This window comes from Bombina bombina, chromosome 3 (genome assembly GCF_027579735.1).
Source record: "Bombina bombina isolate aBomBom1 chromosome 3, aBomBom1.pri, whole genome shotgun sequence".
Taxonomy (NCBI): domain Eukaryota; kingdom Metazoa; phylum Chordata; class Amphibia; order Anura; family Bombinatoridae; genus Bombina; species Bombina bombina.
The window spans coordinates 274596433-274617446 of NC_069501.1; the positions used below are offsets into that span (position 1 = coordinate 274596433).

General features: G+C 35.2%; 1 protein-coding gene across 1 annotated transcript in view; it reads right to left on the reverse strand.

Moving 5' to 3' along the window:
• Positions 1–21014, reverse strand: part of SLC13A5 (solute carrier family 13 member 5) — a 118241-nt gene that overhangs the window by 43127 nt on the left and 54100 nt on the right. The window contains exons 2-6 of the mRNA XM_053704607.1: positions 17632–17760; positions 11043–11179; positions 9505–9713; positions 3823–3994; positions 1114–1236 (exon numbers count right to left, since the gene is read on the reverse strand). Of these exons, the coding sequence (XP_053560582.1) occupies positions 1114–1236; positions 3823–3994; positions 9505–9713; positions 11043–11179; positions 17632–17760 (770 nt within the window). The remainder of the gene's footprint in view (positions 1–1113; positions 1237–3822; positions 3995–9504; positions 9714–11042; positions 11180–17631; positions 17761–21014) is intronic.

Here is a 21014-nt window from a genome sequence, read left to right on the forward strand (position 1 = left end):
TGTTTGCTATGCGTTAGGGCCTCGGTTTAGGGGTTAATAGGTAGTTTATGGGTGTTAGTGTACTTTTTAGCACTTCAGTTATGAGTTTTATGCTATGGCTTTGTAGTGTAAAACTCATAACTACTGACTTTAAAATGCGTTAGGAATCTTTGCGGTAGAGGGTGTACCGCTCACTTTTTGGCCTCCCAGGACAAACTCGTAATACCGGCGCTATGGAAGTCCCATAGCAAAAAACATTTGCAAAATTAGGTTAGGCTTTATTTTACAGGTAAATTTGTATTTATTTTAGCTAGGTAGGTACAAGCTTGCCTGTAAAATAAAAATAAACCCTAAGCTAGGTACAATGTAACTATTAGTTATATTGTAGCTAGCTTAGGGTTTATTTTATAGGTAAGTATTTAGTTTTAAATAGGAATAATTTAGTTAATGATATTAATATTATTTAGATTTATTTAAATTATATTTAAGTTAGGGGGTGTTAGGGTTAGACTTAGGTTTAGGGGTTAATAAATTTAGAATAGTGGCGGTAATGTTGGGGGCGGCAGATTAGGGGTTAATAAATGTAGGTAGGTTGCGGCGATGTTAGGGGCAGCATATTAGGGGTTAATAAATATAATGTAGGTGTCGGCGATGTTGGGGGCAGCAGATTAGGGGTTAATAAATATAATGTAGGTGGTGGTGATGTCCAGAGCGGCAGATTAGGGGTTAATAAGTATAATGTAAGTGTCGGCGATGTCGGGCCGGCAGATTAGGGGTTAATAAGTGTAAGATTAGGGGTGTTTAGACTCGGGGTTCATGTTAGGGACGTGTTAGGTGTAAACATAAAATGTGTTTCCCCATAGGAATCAATGGGGCTGCGTTACAGAGTTTTACGCTGCTTTTTGGCAGGTGTTAGACTTTTTCTCAGCCGGCTCTCCCCATTGATGTCTATGGGGAAATCGTGCACGAGCACGTACAACCAGCTCACCGCTGACTTAAGCAGCGCTGGTATTGGAGTGCGGTATGGAGCTGAATTTCAACATTACATTGATTTTCTGTAAATATCACTTTACATTTTCTTTATAAAGCATTAGTATTTTTACATAGTGATTGCAATGCAAACAGAATTCTTACTTTAATCCCATGAAAGAGAACTGAAGCCAGAACCAGGCCAAGCACAACATCACAATCATGTTGGGAAAGGCAAAACCAAACCATGATGCAAAATTCAGAACATCTCCGTTCTCTGGAAAAATCCTGTAGGGAAGAACAATATTTCTATATTTTTATTTAAAGTCAATTAAGAGTCGTCCTGTAGTGAGTACTGAACATGCAAAATTATTCTGTCTGACAAAATATGTCAGTGCACAAACAAATGTAACTAACTTGAAACAATGTTGTGGTAATATGTGGGCACAGCTTAAAGTGAATGTAAATTTTCACCAATGAAAGCCCCTTTTTAAAAATAGTATTAAAAACAGGGGCACTTTCATTCATGAAAGTTTACATTGCAGCCGTTTTTTTAAAATACTTACCTTTTCATCCTTGCAAGCATGGAACACCGGAGCAGCGATTCCCTCGCCCTCAGGTTGTCACTTCTTGCACCAGAAATGACTAATCCGACTTCCTGATTGGAGGAAGCCGGATTCATCATTTCTGACAAAAGAAGAGACGACCTGGGGGCGGGGGAATCGCTGCTCCGGTGTTCCACGCTTGCAAGGAAGAAAAAGTAAGTATTTTTTTTTTTAAACGGCTGCAATGTAAACTTTCATGAATTAAAGTGCCCCTGTTTTTAACAGTATTTTTAAAAACAGGGCTTTCATTTGTGAAAATTTACATTCACTTTAAAGAAATTGAAAATAAAGATATTATACAGTGGGAATTGAAAAGAATCACCCTCTTGAAAATAATCACATTTTGTTGCTTTGCAGCCTAAAATAAAGACAGACAGTTTTTGTTTATCCAGTTGTAATCACTCAGTGCAACTTATAACATCCAAGTGAAAGCTATAACTCCAACCTGTTATAAAGACAATTCATGTTGGGTTAGCGCACTTGAGAATATGCGATCGAGTTTGCGCACAAGTAGGGTGTTTTTTTCTTCTCTTCTTTGCTCCAGTGACTTCTATGGGGGAATAAGTTATCATTCATGCAATATTAAAATTTTTGCTTTTTACGCATGTCGGGTTAGTGCACGAGTGAAAACTTTTTACTTTAAACTTGTATTACAAGCGCAACCTGACGCTTACTTCTTAGTGGAGTTAATACTTGAGCGGGAGCGATAAATATCACTTCAATTGTAATCAGGCCCCAAAAAAAATTCTCCATAAAAAAGTGTAATTATGCATTCTGAGAAAAACTTGGCCATGCACTTTCATTATTTATTTTCACCTATTTTTACTAAAATTTAAATTTTTCACTGCAAAAAGGCTAGAATGTATTCTAGGAAATTCAAAACACAGGCTCTCCTACATAATTGCTTGATAGGTGCAGGAGCTCATTTATAATTGTCTCTGATTGGCCGCATTAAAAGAAATAAGATAAACCACACTTTCAAGGATTTTCAACTGGTGTGTCCCTTGACTCCAAAACAATGTAATCTTTGCTAACAAAGCGGTCGATTGCAATATAATGAGCTTTGTACAAAATTCACCATTAAAGTTGATAGAGATTTTTGCAGATAAACTATTAAATACATTTTTCTAAAGGATAGTTTTTAATGATTTTTTATAAATTTTAATTTATTTTGGATGCAGATCTTTTGTAATACAGTGATTAATTCCTGATGCATTTATAAAAATACTTTAAAGTCCTTTTACATGTAGAAATATATGTTTGTGTTCAACTGATTTTCACTGACTGGTGACAATTTTCGTTAATGATGGATATTGACAAGCTCCACACACATAACAATTATTCAATACAGAATTATCCATTTTACATTAAAAATGGATAAACTAACAGGTCACATGTTCTTATAGGTATATCTATTTAAACTACTAATACTTCCCTGTTCACTTTCATAATATAATGTATATGGTGAAGTATGGAATGTGCGTGTTACTGTGTGATTATTTATCTGTTATGTCACTTTTAGTATTTGTGTCTGTGTCACTGCATGAGTGTGGAAGCCTGTATGTCATTATAGTCTATATGTGTGTGTATCAATATCACTGTGTGACATATTTTTTTATGTGTGATATAATTTTTATGCTAATCAAGTAATTAGGTATTTGTACCAACATTGTCTTATGCTGATAAAAATAAGTGGTGTAAAAAATACTTATTCTGACTATAACTGAACATAACAGGACATGCTGAAAAAAACCTAAAGCTCTTTTGGTGGTTAGGGAGTGGGACATGTCTCCAAATGCATCAAATAAAAAGCTTTATTTATCACCCATTCAAAATGACATGGAGAAGTCAGCTGATTGGCAACTACTGGGAGAACCTTTGCTGCTTCTGATTGGTTGAACCACAAACGTTCCTTTTTTGAGACAGCTGCTAATTAAGTACATAGTACTGAGGGTAGTTACATTAGTTTGTTTTCTAGCTATTCTGTTCCAATAGTAATTTTACTCAAATTTTCAATGAGAGGTTGATGTGCATGTTTCAGACTTTAGCCAAACCCTGCTACATTCTGCAAAGTTACTGTTAGCTCTTTTACATCTGTCCTTAATTGGCCTTGATTGCCAAATGTTTTCAATGTTTACAATGTTTAAAAATGTGAAACGGGATGCATTTATGACTGTTTTACATCTAAATGTTATTGAGTTACAAAATCTTATATTGATCACAAGCAAAATAAAATGTATGGTACTAAAATCATATTATAACTACTTACTGGGAAAGCTGCCCTTTTAAAACAAGGTTTGGACCAGTTCCGGTTAAGGTTGCAGTTCCTCCAATGCTTGCAGCATAGCATACACATAACATCATTCCTTTATTAATGCGTTTCTTCTCTTGTTTGTCAGCAGCATATGCAGATAGCTCAGGCATATGTCCATTACCCACAACTTTAGAAAGAAACAGTATAGTAGAATCACATTAATATAGTATACACAGTATATATACAGTATATATATAAACTATGTCACCAGGTACACAAGTAAACAAAGAACCTCATTCCTACAGACAAATGATTTATTCAGGTATCTTATCAGAGGGGATAGACAAGTAAAATTGTATAATGTATAATTTTGTCTAAATTAAATTAGATGTAAACATTTTCTCTGGCAGAAACAATAACCTAACATTATTTCCTGATTGGTAAAAAAATATATTTGGCACCTGTTTTAGAGCCCAATTCTCTTAAATTGAAGGTAAATTGCTCATAGATCCTGAATCTCCATAGCTTTTTATATATTGTTTAATATATGGAATGTTATTGGAGATTTGCAAAAACATTTCATTCATTATGATATATATATATACCGTTTATTTACTGTAATATATAGATATGTTTTATTATCCCTCCTCCAGCTACCCTCTACAAAACTCTTATCTTCTTGAGGTGATGTTTTCACCTCTTATTCTAGCCATAGGGCTTGGCAAACCCCCTCCCAAAAAAAACTCAAAACGTTGCAAAGTTATTAATGCAAGCCGTATGGCTAAAAAAATGATTGGATAAGAGGTGAAAACGTCACCTTGAGAAAAAGAGTTTTGTAGAGGGTGGCCAAAGGGGGATAATAAAATGTATACAGCATCGTAAATAATATTTTTTTGTCCATTTCTAATAACATTTTATAAATTAAACTATATATACAAAACTACCAAGATTCCGGATCTGCTGTCAGCATACATAAAATTTACCATCACTTTAAGCTTTCCTCTCAGGCAGGCAGAATGCTCTAAAAAGATACATCAGTGCTTTAAGTTCCTTCACTGTATTCTCTAAAGGGAAATTTTACCTTAAAGGGACAGTCTACACCAGAATTTTTGTTGTTTAAAAAGATAGATACTCCCTTAATTACCCATTCCCCAGTTTTGCATAACCAACAGAGTTATAGTAATACACTTTTTACCTCTGTGATTATCTTGTATCTAAGCCTCTGCAGACTGTCCCCTTATCTCATTTCTTTTGACAGACTTTCATTTTAGCCAATCAGTACTGACTCCTAGGTAACTCCATGGGCATGAGCACAATGTTATCTATAAGGCACACATGAACTAATGCCTTCTAGTTGTAAAAAACAGTCAAAATGCATTTAGATAAGAGGCGGCCTTCAAGGGCTAAGAAATTAGCATATTAACCTACCTAGGTTTGGCTTTCAACTAAGAATACCAAAAATTTAAAGCAAAATTGATGATAAAAGTAAATTGGAAAGTTGTTTAAAATTACATGCCCTATCTGAATCATGAACGTTTTTTTTTTACTAGACTGTCCCTTTAAGATGTGTTTATCTGCTAAAGGGCATAACCTACATTTCTGTTTGAGAAGGAGATGTACATATCACAATATTGTGCTCAATAAAATATGCTCTTTAAAAGAACAATTTAAAGAATATAATAAAAGTACATATTACAATTGTTATAACAGTAAATTATTACAATTATATTAAAAATATGCATCAAAATATAAATTTACCTTACACTGGAAAATTCTTATTTAAAGTGCACAGGGAAAATAATTTATAATATGTTATTTCAAAAATCAAAGTTAAAATTGTATTAAAAGTATAAAAAAAAACAAAGAATACTTTATTTATACAGTATGTTTTAAAATGAGTTTTGGAGCCTTGGCAAGTGGGCTGAAGAGAGGTATTTCTCTGGCATTTCTGAGGTTTTCTCACAGGTCTTGTTGTATTCTATAAGCATGTTACACCTGCGTGTCTCATTATTTTATCTTAGAAAATAAAAACTGTTTCAGCAGAAACAGATGCTGAGCTAATCAGCAGCACTAGTTATACAGCTGGGTTGTGCTGATTGGATTAGCAGCATTTTCTGTTTGGGACCAGCAGTTCTCTGCAGCTCTCGATCATTACTTTATATATTTAACCCCTTTGTAGGAGTGTTAAACACATAGTTTTACATAGTTGATAACAGGGATAAATGTAATGGTTTTACTGTAATGGCCCTATAATCCTGTATTCTGCCTTGCCAGTGCAGTGTTCCTGGAGGCTTAAAGCATAGAAGGATACATAATTATAAAACACACGTATTTGTACACATGGACAAATGCAAAAAATCACTAATCGTGCTGTATTCTTTGCATTTTGTGTCAAAAAGCAAAACAAGCAGAAGGAACAAATGATGATACAGCAAAAATGTTGTTCATTTATGTGGTTAAAACCATTAATCTAAAGTGGGAAAGGCTTTTTTGCAGGTGGGAAAGAGTTCATGAAAGCTTCACTTTTGTTCCTGACACCAACAAATAAAATAAATTACAAAATAGCAGCTTTTTAGTGCTGCTTATAGCAGTAGCACTCGTTTCTAATTTGACTTCATTTAAGTTTAAAGGGACATGAAACCCAATTTTTCTTTCATGATTCTGATTGAGCATGCAATTTTAATTAACTCTTTAATTTACTTCTATTATCATTTGTTCTTTTTGTATCCTTTGTTGAAAAACAAGGAGATAAGCTTAGGAGCGTGCACGTCTGGAGCAGTTTTGGAAGAATGTTATCCATTTGCAAGAACACTAGAGGTCAGCACTATATGATGTAATGTAGTGCTCTAGATGCCTACCTAGGTATCTCTTTAACACAGAATATCATGGGAACAAAGCAAATTTGATAATAGAAGTAAATTGGAAACTTTTTAAAATGGTTTGCTCTGTCTGAATCACAAAAGAAATGTTTTAAGTTTCATATCCCTTTAATCTGCTTTCCAGCTGCTCCTCTGTTTTATTGAAGGCTTTCTCCAAGGAAAAAAGGGGGTTAAATAATTTCGTTAACAAATGAATAATGTTGTCAAAAGTTGAATGATTCCATGAGCAAATCTTGGACCAGAAAAAAAATGTTTTCATGACTCAAAATTTAATTCCAAACAAAATGTTTAATTATGCTTAAAATTACACATTATTTATATATTTGCCTGATTTTACTGTAATTAAACCCTCCCCCCCAACGGATGGACTGCAGTAAGATTTAATTCTTTCTATGTATTATGGATTTAAAAGGAAAATTAACTTTCTTTTTTTTCTTTTTTTTTTTGTTTATTAAATGTCACCATGGGAACTCCAGAGAATTAGTTTAGAAGTTTATCATCAGTTTAGGTGCACATTCTCAAAAAAGTTTTCCAACATTTTTTTCCCAGCCATATTATTCATTATAAGAAAGATTATCTTTTTATTCATTATAAGAAAGATTATCTGAGCACCAAAATTTAGTTACACAAGATAAGATGCTAGTTTCACACTTTAGTTAACTATTAATACTAATATTTATATACAACACCTATATAAACAACTCTCCTCAAATCAACTACATGTATGTGATAATTATTCATTGACTTATTGCTCTCGTAGGTCCCAATGATCAAAAACTCACTGCCATGGAGAGAAATCATGAAAATTCTTTTTTTAAAGGGATACCGAACCCAAATTGTTTCTTTCATGATTCAGATAGAGCATGCAATTTTAAGCAACTTTCTAATTTACTCCTACTATCAATTTGTCTTTGTTCTCTTGGTATCTTTATTTGAAAAAGCAGGAATGAAAGCTTACGAGCCGGCCTATTTTTGGTACAGCACCCTGGATAGCTCTTGATGATTGGTGGGTAAACTTAGCCACCAATCAGGAAACTGTACCCAGGTGCTGAACCAAAAATGGGCTGGCTCATAAGCTTACATTCCTGCTTTTTCAAATAAAGATAGCAAGATAATCTGAATCATGAAAGAAAAAAAATGCTGTTCATTATACCTTTAAGCATTGTATTGTAATGTATGTGTCTTTTCTACAAAACTTAGACCCTACATTAAAGGGACACTGAACCCAAATTCTTTCTTTCCGGATTCAGATAGAGCATGTAATTTTAAGCAACTTTCTAATTTACTCCTATTATCAAATGTTCTTCATTCTCTTGATATCTTTATTTGAAATGCAAGAATGTAAGTTTAGATGCCGGCCCATTTTTGGTGAACAACCTGGGTTGTCCTTGCTGATTGGTGGATAAATTCATCCACCAATGAAAAAGTGCTGTCCAGAGTTCTGAATTAAAAAAAAAAGCTTAGATGTCTTCTTTTTCAAATAAAGATATCAAGAGAATGAAGAAAAATTGATAATAGGAGAAAATTAGAATGTTGCTTAAAATTGCATGCTCTATCTGAATCATGAAAGAAAAAAATTGGGTTCAGTGTCCCTTTAATACCTCTTAAGCTAAAATTTGCATTTTTAAAATTCTAAGAGGGACTGTGCAGTACTGACAAGACATTCTAGATAACCCTGCTAGGCCATCAAGCTTTAGAGAACTGGGCCCTTAGGAAACAGTTTAGCTTAAATACTTATGTTGATTTATGCTCCACTAAGACCTTCATTGCAGCATTTCAGGTCAGTAGTTAAACATAAATAAAGATTGGTTATTGGAGAACCCAAAGTTAAAATTTAGGAAGAATCTAAGTATACAAGTAAATGTTTCATTGGAGCAGTTCAATAAGTAATTGTATGAGATGTCTATCTGGTAACAAATTGAAAGGCTGTTTTTAAACAAGAAAAAAAAATAAGAAAAATATTTTTTTTTCCTTTTGTTGAAGAAACGAAAGACACGGGATGGAGAAATAGTTTAGTTACCAATACATTTTTATTCACTTAACCATTAATCTCATTTTTTATAGTTAATGTGCTGCTAAGATGTTTTGATGATGTTCAGGGATCTCATGCTAAGCACTTTGACCTCCTCAACAACAGATTTCTATTTGGATCTTTTCCTAATTCACAGTATTAGTTGGTCAATTAACGACAGTAGTCTCTTCTCAGTTCATTGAACTGATCTATTTAACAGGTCTAAACTGTCTTAAAACCAACAATAAAATAGTAGCCTCTCAACATTTCAACCTTAGCATAATACCTGCAAAAGTTTATTATAGTAACCATTAAAATATTTGTCCATTATTGTGATCCCTTTAACAGTGCAAAACATCCTGGTAAACCTTGGTTGTTGGCAATGGACCGTCCCAGCAATTATGCTAACAGTTGGGTTCCAAAGATGGCCGCCAGAAGCCTGGATATACAATGATGTTGTGGGTGTATCCTAGCAGTATACCTGCAAAAGTTTATTATAGTAACCATTAAAATATTTGTCCATTATTGTGATCCCTTTAACAGTGCAAAACATCCTGGTAAACCTTGGTTGTTGGCAATGGACCGTCCCAGCAATTATGCTAACAGTTGGGTTCCAAAGATGGCCGCCAGAAGCCTGGATATACAATGATGTTGTGGGTGTATCCTAGCAGTATATTAAAATTGTCATTGCAAATTAGACCTAAATGAGTGGTGCTATACTGCTAAAAACACAATTTGTGTTCTGTTTTAAATAATGAAATTAACATTATGATGGAAAGTTAAAGAAAACATGTTTCATACACTCACCCTGTACAGAGGGTGGAGCTATAGCATTTTTTTCTTCTAGTTCCATTGCTGTGTGTGTTATTCCATCTTCTAAAATTGAAGGATCCAGTTCTGCATTGTTGAGTTGACTCAAAACAGCCTGAACAATCGGAACCATCATAGCTGTGGTAGCAGTATTACTAATCCACATTGACAAGAAGGCTGTGACCCCCATGAAACCGAGCATGAGCCTAAAGATATAACATAAAATACAAATGTTTTAATGAAATATTTGTGCCAACAGATATTTAAACAACACAACCCCAAGTAAGATCTTTACACGTTAATGTTAGAATCTATATTCTACCTTCAACAAACAAACTCAGGAAAAGAAAAGATATTATTTGACATTCCTTGTGGTGTAATTTTATATAATAAACTTTTTTCTCCATTGTTGTTTGAATCAGTTCATAGTCTACCAATCTACCTAAGCTGGAAATGTTTGTTGGTTTTCACAGATGAAGAAAGGTTATTCCACCTTCAGTATAGTATGTTTACTACTGCAAGAGTCCAGCTGTTGGAGCTACCACCTGGGACATTGCAAGGGACCCAAACAAAAAGGTACACTAGTACATTTAAGATATTATTCCTGAATTTCCCTAATGGATTAGTGGTCTGTGGCTTATAATTATAGGGTACCATGTGGGTATCCTCACTCCTGCTAATTATATAAATTACAAACTATTAATCTGACTCTGAAATAGCAGTGGGTGAAGTCACCTCATTCTTTCTTGTAAGGGTAAAATACAAATCTTCTACTCCCCACAACTAATCAAAATGTGTCCAAAGTACTATGATGAAAATCAGTAACACAGTTTATATAAAATATACTCATACCAGAAATATAAAAAAGACCTTGGGGTAGATTTACCAAGCAGCGGATACTGCAATCTACCTCCGAGTTAAACAGCAGCGGTCTTATGACCTCTGAGGTGGCGGACTGCAATCATCCCGATCATATCTGATTGGGATGATTGACTCCCCCTGCTAGTGGACGATTGCCCGTGAATGTGCAGGGGGCGGCATTGCACAAGCATTTCACAAGCAGGAACAACCATGTTTGAATATGTATACAATAAAAATTCTTAGAATGTGTATTTTCTCAGAATGTTTGAGCAGTAATAACTTATTAAGTATCTGTACAAAAATGACGAAAAATGTAAAATTTACAAAATAACAGAGTGAAATAAAATGAAAAGTAAAATAATAATTACAATTGTTGTTTTTATTATTATTATTATATATCCAGGCAAAGGCAAACAATTCTCCAGTCGTGGATGCAAGTAAAAACTAAATTTATTATTTAACTTTTAAAATCATATACACACAACATGTTAAAATGCTGAAGAGGGCATCAGATCAGGTCTTACGCGTTTCAGCTCTGCTGAGCCGTACTCATAGACCTCATTATATAAAAATGTTTTATAGGGGACAATAGAATACAGCACCAGAAGACAAATTAATTTCTCCATGGGTATTATTATTGTTATTAATAAATAAATTTAACAAATTATCCTTACAAAGCTGGTTTCACTCCAACTATTAGAAGAACCCTCAGTGCAATCCGCTTATGTAGATTCCAGTGTTCCACTGCTACAGCCACTATTAATCCTCCAACAAAAAGCATGTTGGTGTCCTTCAGATACTGCATGCAAACCTGAGGAGTAAGCAGAGTACACATTTATACAATGTGAATCCAAAATGTTATTTACCAGTACATTTTTACATTAAAACCTGTGATTCTGATATTATTTTATCTTAAATTGGGTTTAAAATGAAGGACACATTTCTCTAAAGTTACCATGATTTTATGACTGCTCACCTAGATTACAGGGATACTAAACCCACATTTTTTTTCTTTCATGATTTAGATAGCTCATGCAATTTTAAACAACTTTTTAATTTACTCCTATTGTCTTTTTCCCCCCTTCTCTTGCTATCTTTATTTGAAAAGCAGGAATCTAAGCTTAGGAGTCGGACCATATTTGGTTCAGAACCTGGGTGGCAATAGCTGACAAAATATCTCTTTTCAAGGTATAATTATAATTGCCGCATAGGATATTCAGAATGCCTGGAAATTGCCTCTGTTTTGCAATCTTGCATATTATACCTCATTTTTTGCCTGAAAAGGACATTAATCTAAGAAAGTTTCTATTGTGTATGCAAAAGATCACAATTTTGCATGAAAAAGTATGCATACAATCCATTTAAATAGTTTTAATCTAGCAGGGAATACATACTTTTACACAATTTATCCCCAGAGACTGACTGGTTGATGAAAGCTATTCCCACAATTCTGTTGGTAGACAATAAAATGCCCCACAATCCTAAACACTAAAAGTATGTTATTTAATACAGGAACATCAATTAAAAAACACATTTAATATACCCTCTTTAAGAAGCAAAAAAAAAAAGTAATCTTTTTAAAGTGGTAGTCACCAACTGGCAGCCCAAAAGCCTTCTATAGCCCTTATACGATGGTCCTCATCTTATTCTCTATCTAGACAGTGGTGGTTTGTGAAGTTTTAAAGGGACACTAAGAGCTCGATGATATATTCTTCGCCAGCTCAAACCTTCTTTTTCTTGCTGACACTCGCAGGGCTGCCCCAGTGCAATGATCGTAAAAAAAGGGCAGTCCCTGCGAGTGGCGAGATGGCTCATATTAAAAGTAATGAAGCCCGCTGGATAGGGAAACTTCGCTCCTTAGTGCGAAGTTAGCAGGGAGCAGGGGGAGCACTTTAAAATTAAAATCCTGCAGCCAATATAACTCACATTACGCTGCTTTCTGCTTATAGCATCTTACATACGCCTATATTTTAGTATGCATTTATTTTTCTATGTGTTCGTATTGTTTTGACAAAAGCTCGCCATCTTTTAGTTGGCGAGAAACGCCCATGTTCAGCCCATTTTACGAAAAAACAACAATTAAGCTTTGCATTTTGTATTTATAAATTCAAATTTCTGTGTGATTTTTGCACATCCAGTGTACTACAATTATGATTTATGCTGTGCATATTTAATTTGATTTATTCTTGTGTAAATTACTTACTAATTTTAAGTTTTTGTTAACATACGATTTTTGGTGAAGAATTTTGTTACGATTTTTGATGCACCTTAACAATACAATTTTTCACTGCTTATTTTTGTGTGAATGGTTCAAATATTTGTTTTGTATAATGTTTAAAATACAAATTTTGTTGTGCACATTTCATATGAAAATGCAGTATACGCCCCTTAGCGAGACACCATGTTTTCAGGGTAAAAAATGGCTTTAGATCATTCCACCAGGGAAATAGAAGGACTGGCGAGCATTCATTAATAATCTCGCCAGCCCAGAGAGCTTTCAATCATCGAGCCCTAAGCACCTTGTGATTCCAAGTTATTTCTTGCTATAACAGAACATATTGGCCAAGTCTAAAAATGTAAAACAAAGTCACATTGTTTGCTGTTTTTCAATAGCCAAACTCCACCCAATAGTTTGCCTTATTTGGCTTACTTAATTAACTCTGTATACATGTAATTGTTTTTATGCTATTATGTCTGCTTTTCCAGCTCTGAGAATTAGAAAATCCACAATTTTCAGAGCAACATTTCATGAAAATGGGTAAAATAAATAATGAAATTAGTTTTATTATATAATTTCTGAATCTCAAGATGTTTATTATTCCTTTAACCCCTTTACCCAATCTGATGTATATATACTTTGTGCTTTACTTTGCTTATTGTACTGCACAACGTATATATACATCTGAGCTTCAGGATGCTACAGCAGTCTCGGTTGTTAAGTTACAGCCGAGAGCTGGAGTTCCTGAGCTCCAGGCATCTGCCGCATATGGAACTGGAGAGCGATCGGTCCAGCAGCGGAGGGGGGGGAGGGAAGAGGGGGAGGGAGTGGGAGGGCCCTACACTGCAGAAAATAAAAAATAAAGGGAGAGGGAGGGTAGGGACTTTATGCTATAGAAAAAAAGCTGGGGTGGGGGTGTGAGGGGTCCCTAACTAATGATCTCAGGAGAGTGGAGTACAGAAAAAAACAAAACAAAAAAAAGGTGTTTATAGGTATTGACAGATAGCTGCCAGTACCTAAGATGGCAGGTACTAGTTAGAGGGGGTAGGGTTAGATTGCTGTTTGGGAGGGATCAGGGAGGTTGAAGGGTAAGGGGGATCTTATAGTGCAGAAAACAGAAGAAAATGCTTTAAATTTTCACATTGGCAGATTGTCTGCAAGTACCTAAAATGGGGTTACCAGTGGGGAGTGAGGGAGGGAAGAGAGCTGTTTGTTAAGAATTAGGAAGGGATCAGGGGTTGGGAAGTGTCAGGTGGGAGGGTAATCTCTACACTAAAGCTAACATTAACCTTTTAAGGTACCTTATTAAACCCATTCACTGCTGGAAATAATAGAAGTGTGGTGCACAGCTGCAATTAGCGGCCTTCTAATTACCAAAAAGCAATTGCAAAGCAATATATATCTGCTATTTCGCCTCCCCATAATTTTAATTGCTGTTGTATTTCCCCCAGAAATCAACTTTACCAAGCACTAAATACAAAATGAAATATACCAAAATGGGCCTTTATCAATACCTTAGGTTGTAACTTTAAAAAAAAATATAGTTTTGACATGTAAATAAAAAAACAAAGCTCTATTTCTGTTTAAATGGAGTGATAGCAAAAAAGTTAAAAATTCACAGGTATCCGCAACCATTCAGCCCTTCATTGGTTTTAAATGACTTTCATTAACCAGAGTGTATATATTATAAACGTATAAATACATTGTGTGTGTGTATAAAACAATATCAATTGTGAGGGGGTGGGACTTACTATAAAAATCTATCAAGCTAAATTATGTTTACCAGATTATGGAAAACTACAGTCTGATTTCACTTTTTTTTTTAAATTCCATTCAGTTTTGTTAGAATAAAAGGTAAAACTAAGTGCTGATTAAAGGGTTTTTTTTCCCTCTCTTTTTAATGTTTTCATTTTTTTTGTTATTAGAACTTCTGAGCTGACACTATATCTATTGACATCTAAACATTGCCTCTTTGTTTTTTTTTTAATAGAAATTGCATAATTTAATGAGCATTACAGTAAATACATGCTAGATATAATGATGTGTATAAAACAAGAATAGCCTGAGAATAATATGCCGATGTATTTTTAAAATTGTATTAGTTGTATTAGTAGTAGTTTAAATATTGAAGAAGTAAGCATAACATTTTAGTTTTGATAAAGTGCTGCCATATTTAAATTTAGGTTCCCTTTATCTAATCTCATCTGTTGAGGACAATTAAGGACAGATAATGTAGCTATTTAACAGGGTTTAAAGTCCCTTCAACATTGCCATATTCCCCATAGCACATTTCATCTGTCCCTATTTGTCCTCAACAAAACAGATTCAATAAAGGAAACCTAGGTTTCACCAATTAGAGGAAAAAGAAGCAAAATAAATAAAGACAGTTACAGAGGCCTAGATTTAGAGTTTGGCGGTAGCCGTCAAAACCAGCGTTAGAGACTCCTAACGCTGGTTTTTACCGCCCGATGGTATTTGGAGTCAGTCAGGAAAGGGTCTAACGCTCACTTTGCAGCCGCAACTTTTCCATACCGCAGATCCCCCTACGCCATTTGCGTATCCTATCTTTTCAATGGGATCTTTCTAACGCCGGTATTTAGAGTCTTGGCTGAAGTGAGCGTTAGAAATCTAACGACAAAACTCCAGCCGCAGAAAAAAGTCAGTAGTTAAGAGCTTTCTGGGCTAACGCCGGTTTATAAAGCTCTTAACTACTGTGCTCTAAAGTACACTAACACCCATAAACTACCTATGTACCCCTAAACCGAGGTCCCCCCACATCGCCGCCACTCTATTAAAATTTTTTAACCCCTAATCTGCCGCTCTGTACACCGCCGCCACTTACGTTATCCCTATGTACCCCTAATCTGCTGCCCCTAATACCGCCGACCCCTACATAATATTTATTAACCCCTAAGGTCTAATTGTAGGTAATTGTAGGTAGTTTATTTAATTTATTTATTGATAGTGTAGTGTTAGGTTTAATTGTAACTTAGGTTAGGATTTATTTTACAGGTAATTTTGTAATTATTTTAACTATTTTAGCTATTAAATAGTTATTAACTATTTAATAGCTATTGTACCTGGTTAAAATAATTACAAAGTTGCCTGTAAAATAAATATTAATCCTAAAATAGCTACAATATAATTATTATTTATATTGTAGCTATATTAGGGTTTATTTTACAGGTAAGTATTTAGCTTTAAATAGGAATAATTTATTTAATAAGAGTTAATTTATTTTGTTAGATTTAAATTATATTTAAGTTAAGGGGGTGTTAGTGTTAGGGTTAGACTTAGCTTTAGGGGTTAATCCATTTATTAGAGTAGCGGCGAGATCCAGTCGGCAGATTAGGGGTTAATTATTGTAAGTAGCTGGCGGCAACGTTGTGGGGGGCAGATTAGGGGTTAATAAATATAATATAGGGGTCGGCGGTGTACGGAGCGGCAGATTAGGGGTTAATAATAATATGCAGGGGTCAGCGATAGCAGGGGTGGCAGATTAGGGGTTAATACATATAATATAGGGGTCGGCGGTGTTAGGGGCAGCAGATTAGGGGTACGAAGGTTGCGGCGGTGTACGAAGCGGCAGATTAGGGGTTAAAAAAACTATGCAGGTGTCAGCGATAGCGGGGGCGGCAGATTAGGGGTTAATAAGTGTAAGGTTAGGGGTGTTTAGACTCGGGGTACATGTTAGAGTGTTAGGTGCAGACGTAGGAAGTGTTTCCCCATAGAAAACAATGGGGCTGCGTTAGGAGCTGAACGCTGCTTTTTTTGCAGGTGTTAGGTTTTTTTTTTCAACTCAAATGGCCCCATTGTTTTCTATGGGGGAATCGTGCACGAGCACGTTTTTGAAGCTAGCCGCGTCCGTAAGCAACGCTGGTATTTAAAAGGTGCGGGGGGGAAAAAGCATGCGTAGCTAACGCACCCCTTTGGCCGCAGAACTTTAAATCTAGCCGATAGTGTTTAATGTACCTTTAATTGTACAAAGCAGCCTACTGCTGAGTGAAAAAAGTTGAACAAAAATACCTCTATTGTAAATAAGGTTGAGTAAAATAGTCCTAGAACATCTTTACATTCCCAGACAGACCAGAGACTGATAGGTCAGATTTTATCTCATTGATGACCTATATCATTTTGTCTGCATTTTTTCATGTACTGTAAAGTGATTTTGTTTGTTCTATTGTGTAATAAAATACATTCATAAGAACATCAAGACCAGAAATGGTTAGAACCTGATAATAGATCTATAACAAAAAATGTGCAGATTAAAGGACAGTTAAATACAGTAGAATTGCATAATCTACATATGCACAATAAAAAGACAATGCAATAGCATTTACTCTGAATTGTGACAGCCAATAACAGCCTCATATATGTTTACACTGTGATCTCTTGCACATGCTCAGTAGGAGCTGGTGCTTTATAAAGTGTGATTATAAAAAAGACTCACAAAGACATAATAGAAGTAAATTGGAAAGTTGCTTAAAATTACATGCATTAAAGGGACAGACAACCAAAATTGTTATTGTTTAAAGAGATAGTCAACGCCTTTACTACCCATTCCCCAGATTTGTACATCCAATATTTTTTTATTAATACTTTGTAACATTGAACCTCTACATGTCTGCTTGTCTCTAAGCTACTACAGACAGCCTCTTATCACATGTTTTTCTTATTTGTTTTTCACAGCAGGAGACTGCTAGTTCATGTGGGCCATATAGATAACATTGTGCTCTCTCCCGTGGAGTTGTGCATGACTACACTAATTGGCTAAAATGCAAGTCAATAGATAATAAATTAAAAGTCATGTGATCAGGGGGCTTTCAAAATAGGCTTAGATACAAGGTAATCACAGAGGTTACAAGTATATTCATATAACCATGTTGGTTGTGCAAAACTGGGGAATGGTTAATAAAGGGATTATCTATTTTTTTAAACAATAAGAATTTTGGAGTTGACTGTCCCTTTAATCTCATGAATTTTGTCTATAGTGTCCCTTCTGCTATGCTTGTCACAAAGAGTATATAGCAGACAAGGTACATTACCGTTTTTGATTCTAGTATCCCAAACATCGGAAAGAGCAGAACCGGCAAGAGGGCAGTGACAGCAAGAGGAATGACTTCTGTACACCAGAATACAGCCATAAGGATGATTACATAGGCACAGCTGGCTTCCTGAAACACAGATGGGGAACAATGTATAAAAAAGCAGCTATGATGAAACATGAATCGAAAAAGCAGTGGCCCCTATTATGTACAATGTATTATAGTAACCAAACAGCAGTGGCCCCTATCATGTACAATGTATTATAGTAACCAAACAGCAGTGGCCCCTATCATGTACAATGTATTATAGTAACCAAACAGCAGTGGCCCCTATCATGTACAATGTATTATAGTAACCAAACAGCAGTGGCCCCTATCATGTACAATGTATTATAGTAACCAAACAGCAGTGGCCCCTATCATGTACAATGTATTATAGTAACCAAACAGCAGTGGCCCCTATCATGTACAATGTATTATAGTAACCAAACAGCAGTGGCCCCTATCATGTACAATGTATTATAGTAACCAAACAGCAGTGGCCCCTATCATGTACAATGTATTATAGTAACCAAACAGCAGTGGCCCCTATCATGTACAATGTATTATAGTAACCAAACAGCAGTGACCCCTATCATGTACAATATATTATAGTAACCAAACAGCAGTGGCCCCTATCATGTACAATGTATTATAGTAACCAAACAGCAGTGACCCCTATCATGTACAATGTATTATAGTAACCAAACAGCAGTGGCGCCTATCATGTACAATGTATTATAGTAACCAAACAGCAGTGACCCCTATCATGTACAATGTATTATAGTAACCAAAGAGCAGTGACCCCTATCATGTACAATGTATTATAGTAACCAAACAGCAGTGGCCCCTATCATGTACACTGTATTATAGTAACCAAACAGCAGTGGCCCCTATCATGTACACTGTATTATAGTAACCAAACAGCAGTGACCCCTATCATGTACAATGCATTATATTAACCAAACAGCAGTGACCCCTATCATGTACAATGTATTATAGTAACCAAACAGCAGTGGCCCCTATCATGTACAATGCATTATATTAACCAAACAGCAGTGGCCCCTATCATGTACAATGTATTATAGTATCCAAACAGCAGTGGCCCCTATCATGTACAATGTATTATAGTAACCAAACAGCAGTGGCCCCTATCATGTACAATGTATTAGAGTATCCAAACAGCAGTGGCCCCTATCATGTACAATGTATTATGGTAACCAAACAGCAGTGGCCCCTATCATGTACAATGTATTATAGTAACCAAATAGCAGTGGCCCCTATCATGTACACTGTATTATAGTAACCAAACAGCAGTGACCCCTATCATGTACAATGCATTATAGTAACCAAACAGCAGTGACCCCTATCATGTACAATGTATTATAGTAACCAAACAGCAGTGACCCCTATCATGTACAATGCATTATATTAACCAAACAGCAGTGACCCCTATCATGTGCAATGTATTATAGTATCCAAACAGCAGTGGCCCCTATCATGTACAATGTATTATAGTAACCAAACAGCAGTGGCCCCTATCATGTACAATGTATTATAGTATCCAAACAGTAGTGGCCCCTATCATGTACAATGTATTATAGTATCCAAACAGCAGTGGCCCCTATCATGTACAATGTATTATAGTAACCAAACAGCAGTGGCCCCTATCATGTACAATGTATTATAGTAACCAAACAGAAGTGGCCCCTATCATGTACAATGTATTATAGTATCCAAACAGCAGTGGCCCCTATTATGTACAATGTATTATAGTAACCAAACAGCAGTGGCCCCTATCATGTACAATGTATTATAGTATCCAAACAGTAGTGGCCCCTATCATGTACAATGTATTATAGTATCCAAACAGCAGTGGCCCCTATCATGTACAATGTATTATAGTAACCAAACAGCAGTGGCCCCTATCATGTACAATGTACTATAGTATCCAAACAGCAGTGGCCCCTATCATGTACAATGTATTATAGTAACCAAACAGCAGTGGCCCCTATCATGTACAATTTATTATTTTCCAGCGCTACGGAATTTGGCGGCACTATACAAATAAATGATAATAATAATAGTAACCAAACAACAGTGGCCCCTATCATGTACAATGTATTATAGTAACCATACAGAAGTGGCCCCTATCATATACAATGTATTATAGTAACCAAAAAAATAATAATAATTTTAGTGAACAGTTTTTGTTTTATTTTCTTTAAATAGATTTTTGTCAATGGGGATATTAGATTTTTTTCTGAGACCCATTGATTGGAAGGGTATGACTTATGTGTTTTAGGGGCTCCTTTGGGTGGTAGAAAATGGCTCTGGTTTGCAGATAATGTGCTGTGGTCCCTTGGCGGTTAGAGAATGGCTGAATTGTGGAGGTTATATAATAAGTCTCTGGGGTTAAGTATGTTACAAGGGACAAGGAGATCACAGGAGTAACCTAATGCAGGTACCTACATGATATAGTCACCACGCCAGTGATAATGTGGTTGAAAATTCCACATTATGGCATAAAAAATTTAATTTCTGTTTCATTAGGTTATTTTATTTTTTAACAATAATACAGTTTATAAATAAAATATAATGTAAAATGCTATTTTGTTTAACAAATATTCTTACAAACTGCTAAAATGTTAAATACATGAGTTTCACAATTAGATACAGTTTAGATACAGCATTACATTAGCATAGCTATCATTTATTAATGCCAAGTAGCCGCTATGTATCTATTGCTATTAGAACGTTCCCAAAAGCAGAGTGTGGTGCTCTAGTTGAATTATGCTAAGTGTCTGCTTATACCTACTGTCATACATATCCCTAACTAACTGTATCAGTAATAATGGTATTTTCTCTTTAAGAAGCGGTGGCAACTCTATACTGGATAAATATATTTTGAAACTGCAGAAGGTAACACAACTGATAGTGGCCTGCAAATTAAAGCACATGACCAGCAAAACACTTGGAGGGCAGTAAAAGAACCCCTAGACCCCTGCAAATTTTGTTGTATGAAACATTTGGTATTAATCTTTAACCCTTTCGCTGCTAAGCCTTTTGTCATCCCAGTGCTGAGACAATTTTGAGCTTTTTTGCTACCTACATTTAAACCCTATTATAAATCAAATTTCAGTGAGGGAACCACACAAATTATATATTGTTTGTTTATTCAGATGGCCCAGCAGATTCACAATATAACATCATTACATTTATAATTCTTGGCATATGAGATAGATGCGGCAAAAACTGTAAAAAAAATGTATAATTGCTTCTTAGATTTTAGTAAAGAATAACCAAGTAACCACTTTTGTTACTTTGATCAGCTTACTTCGGGC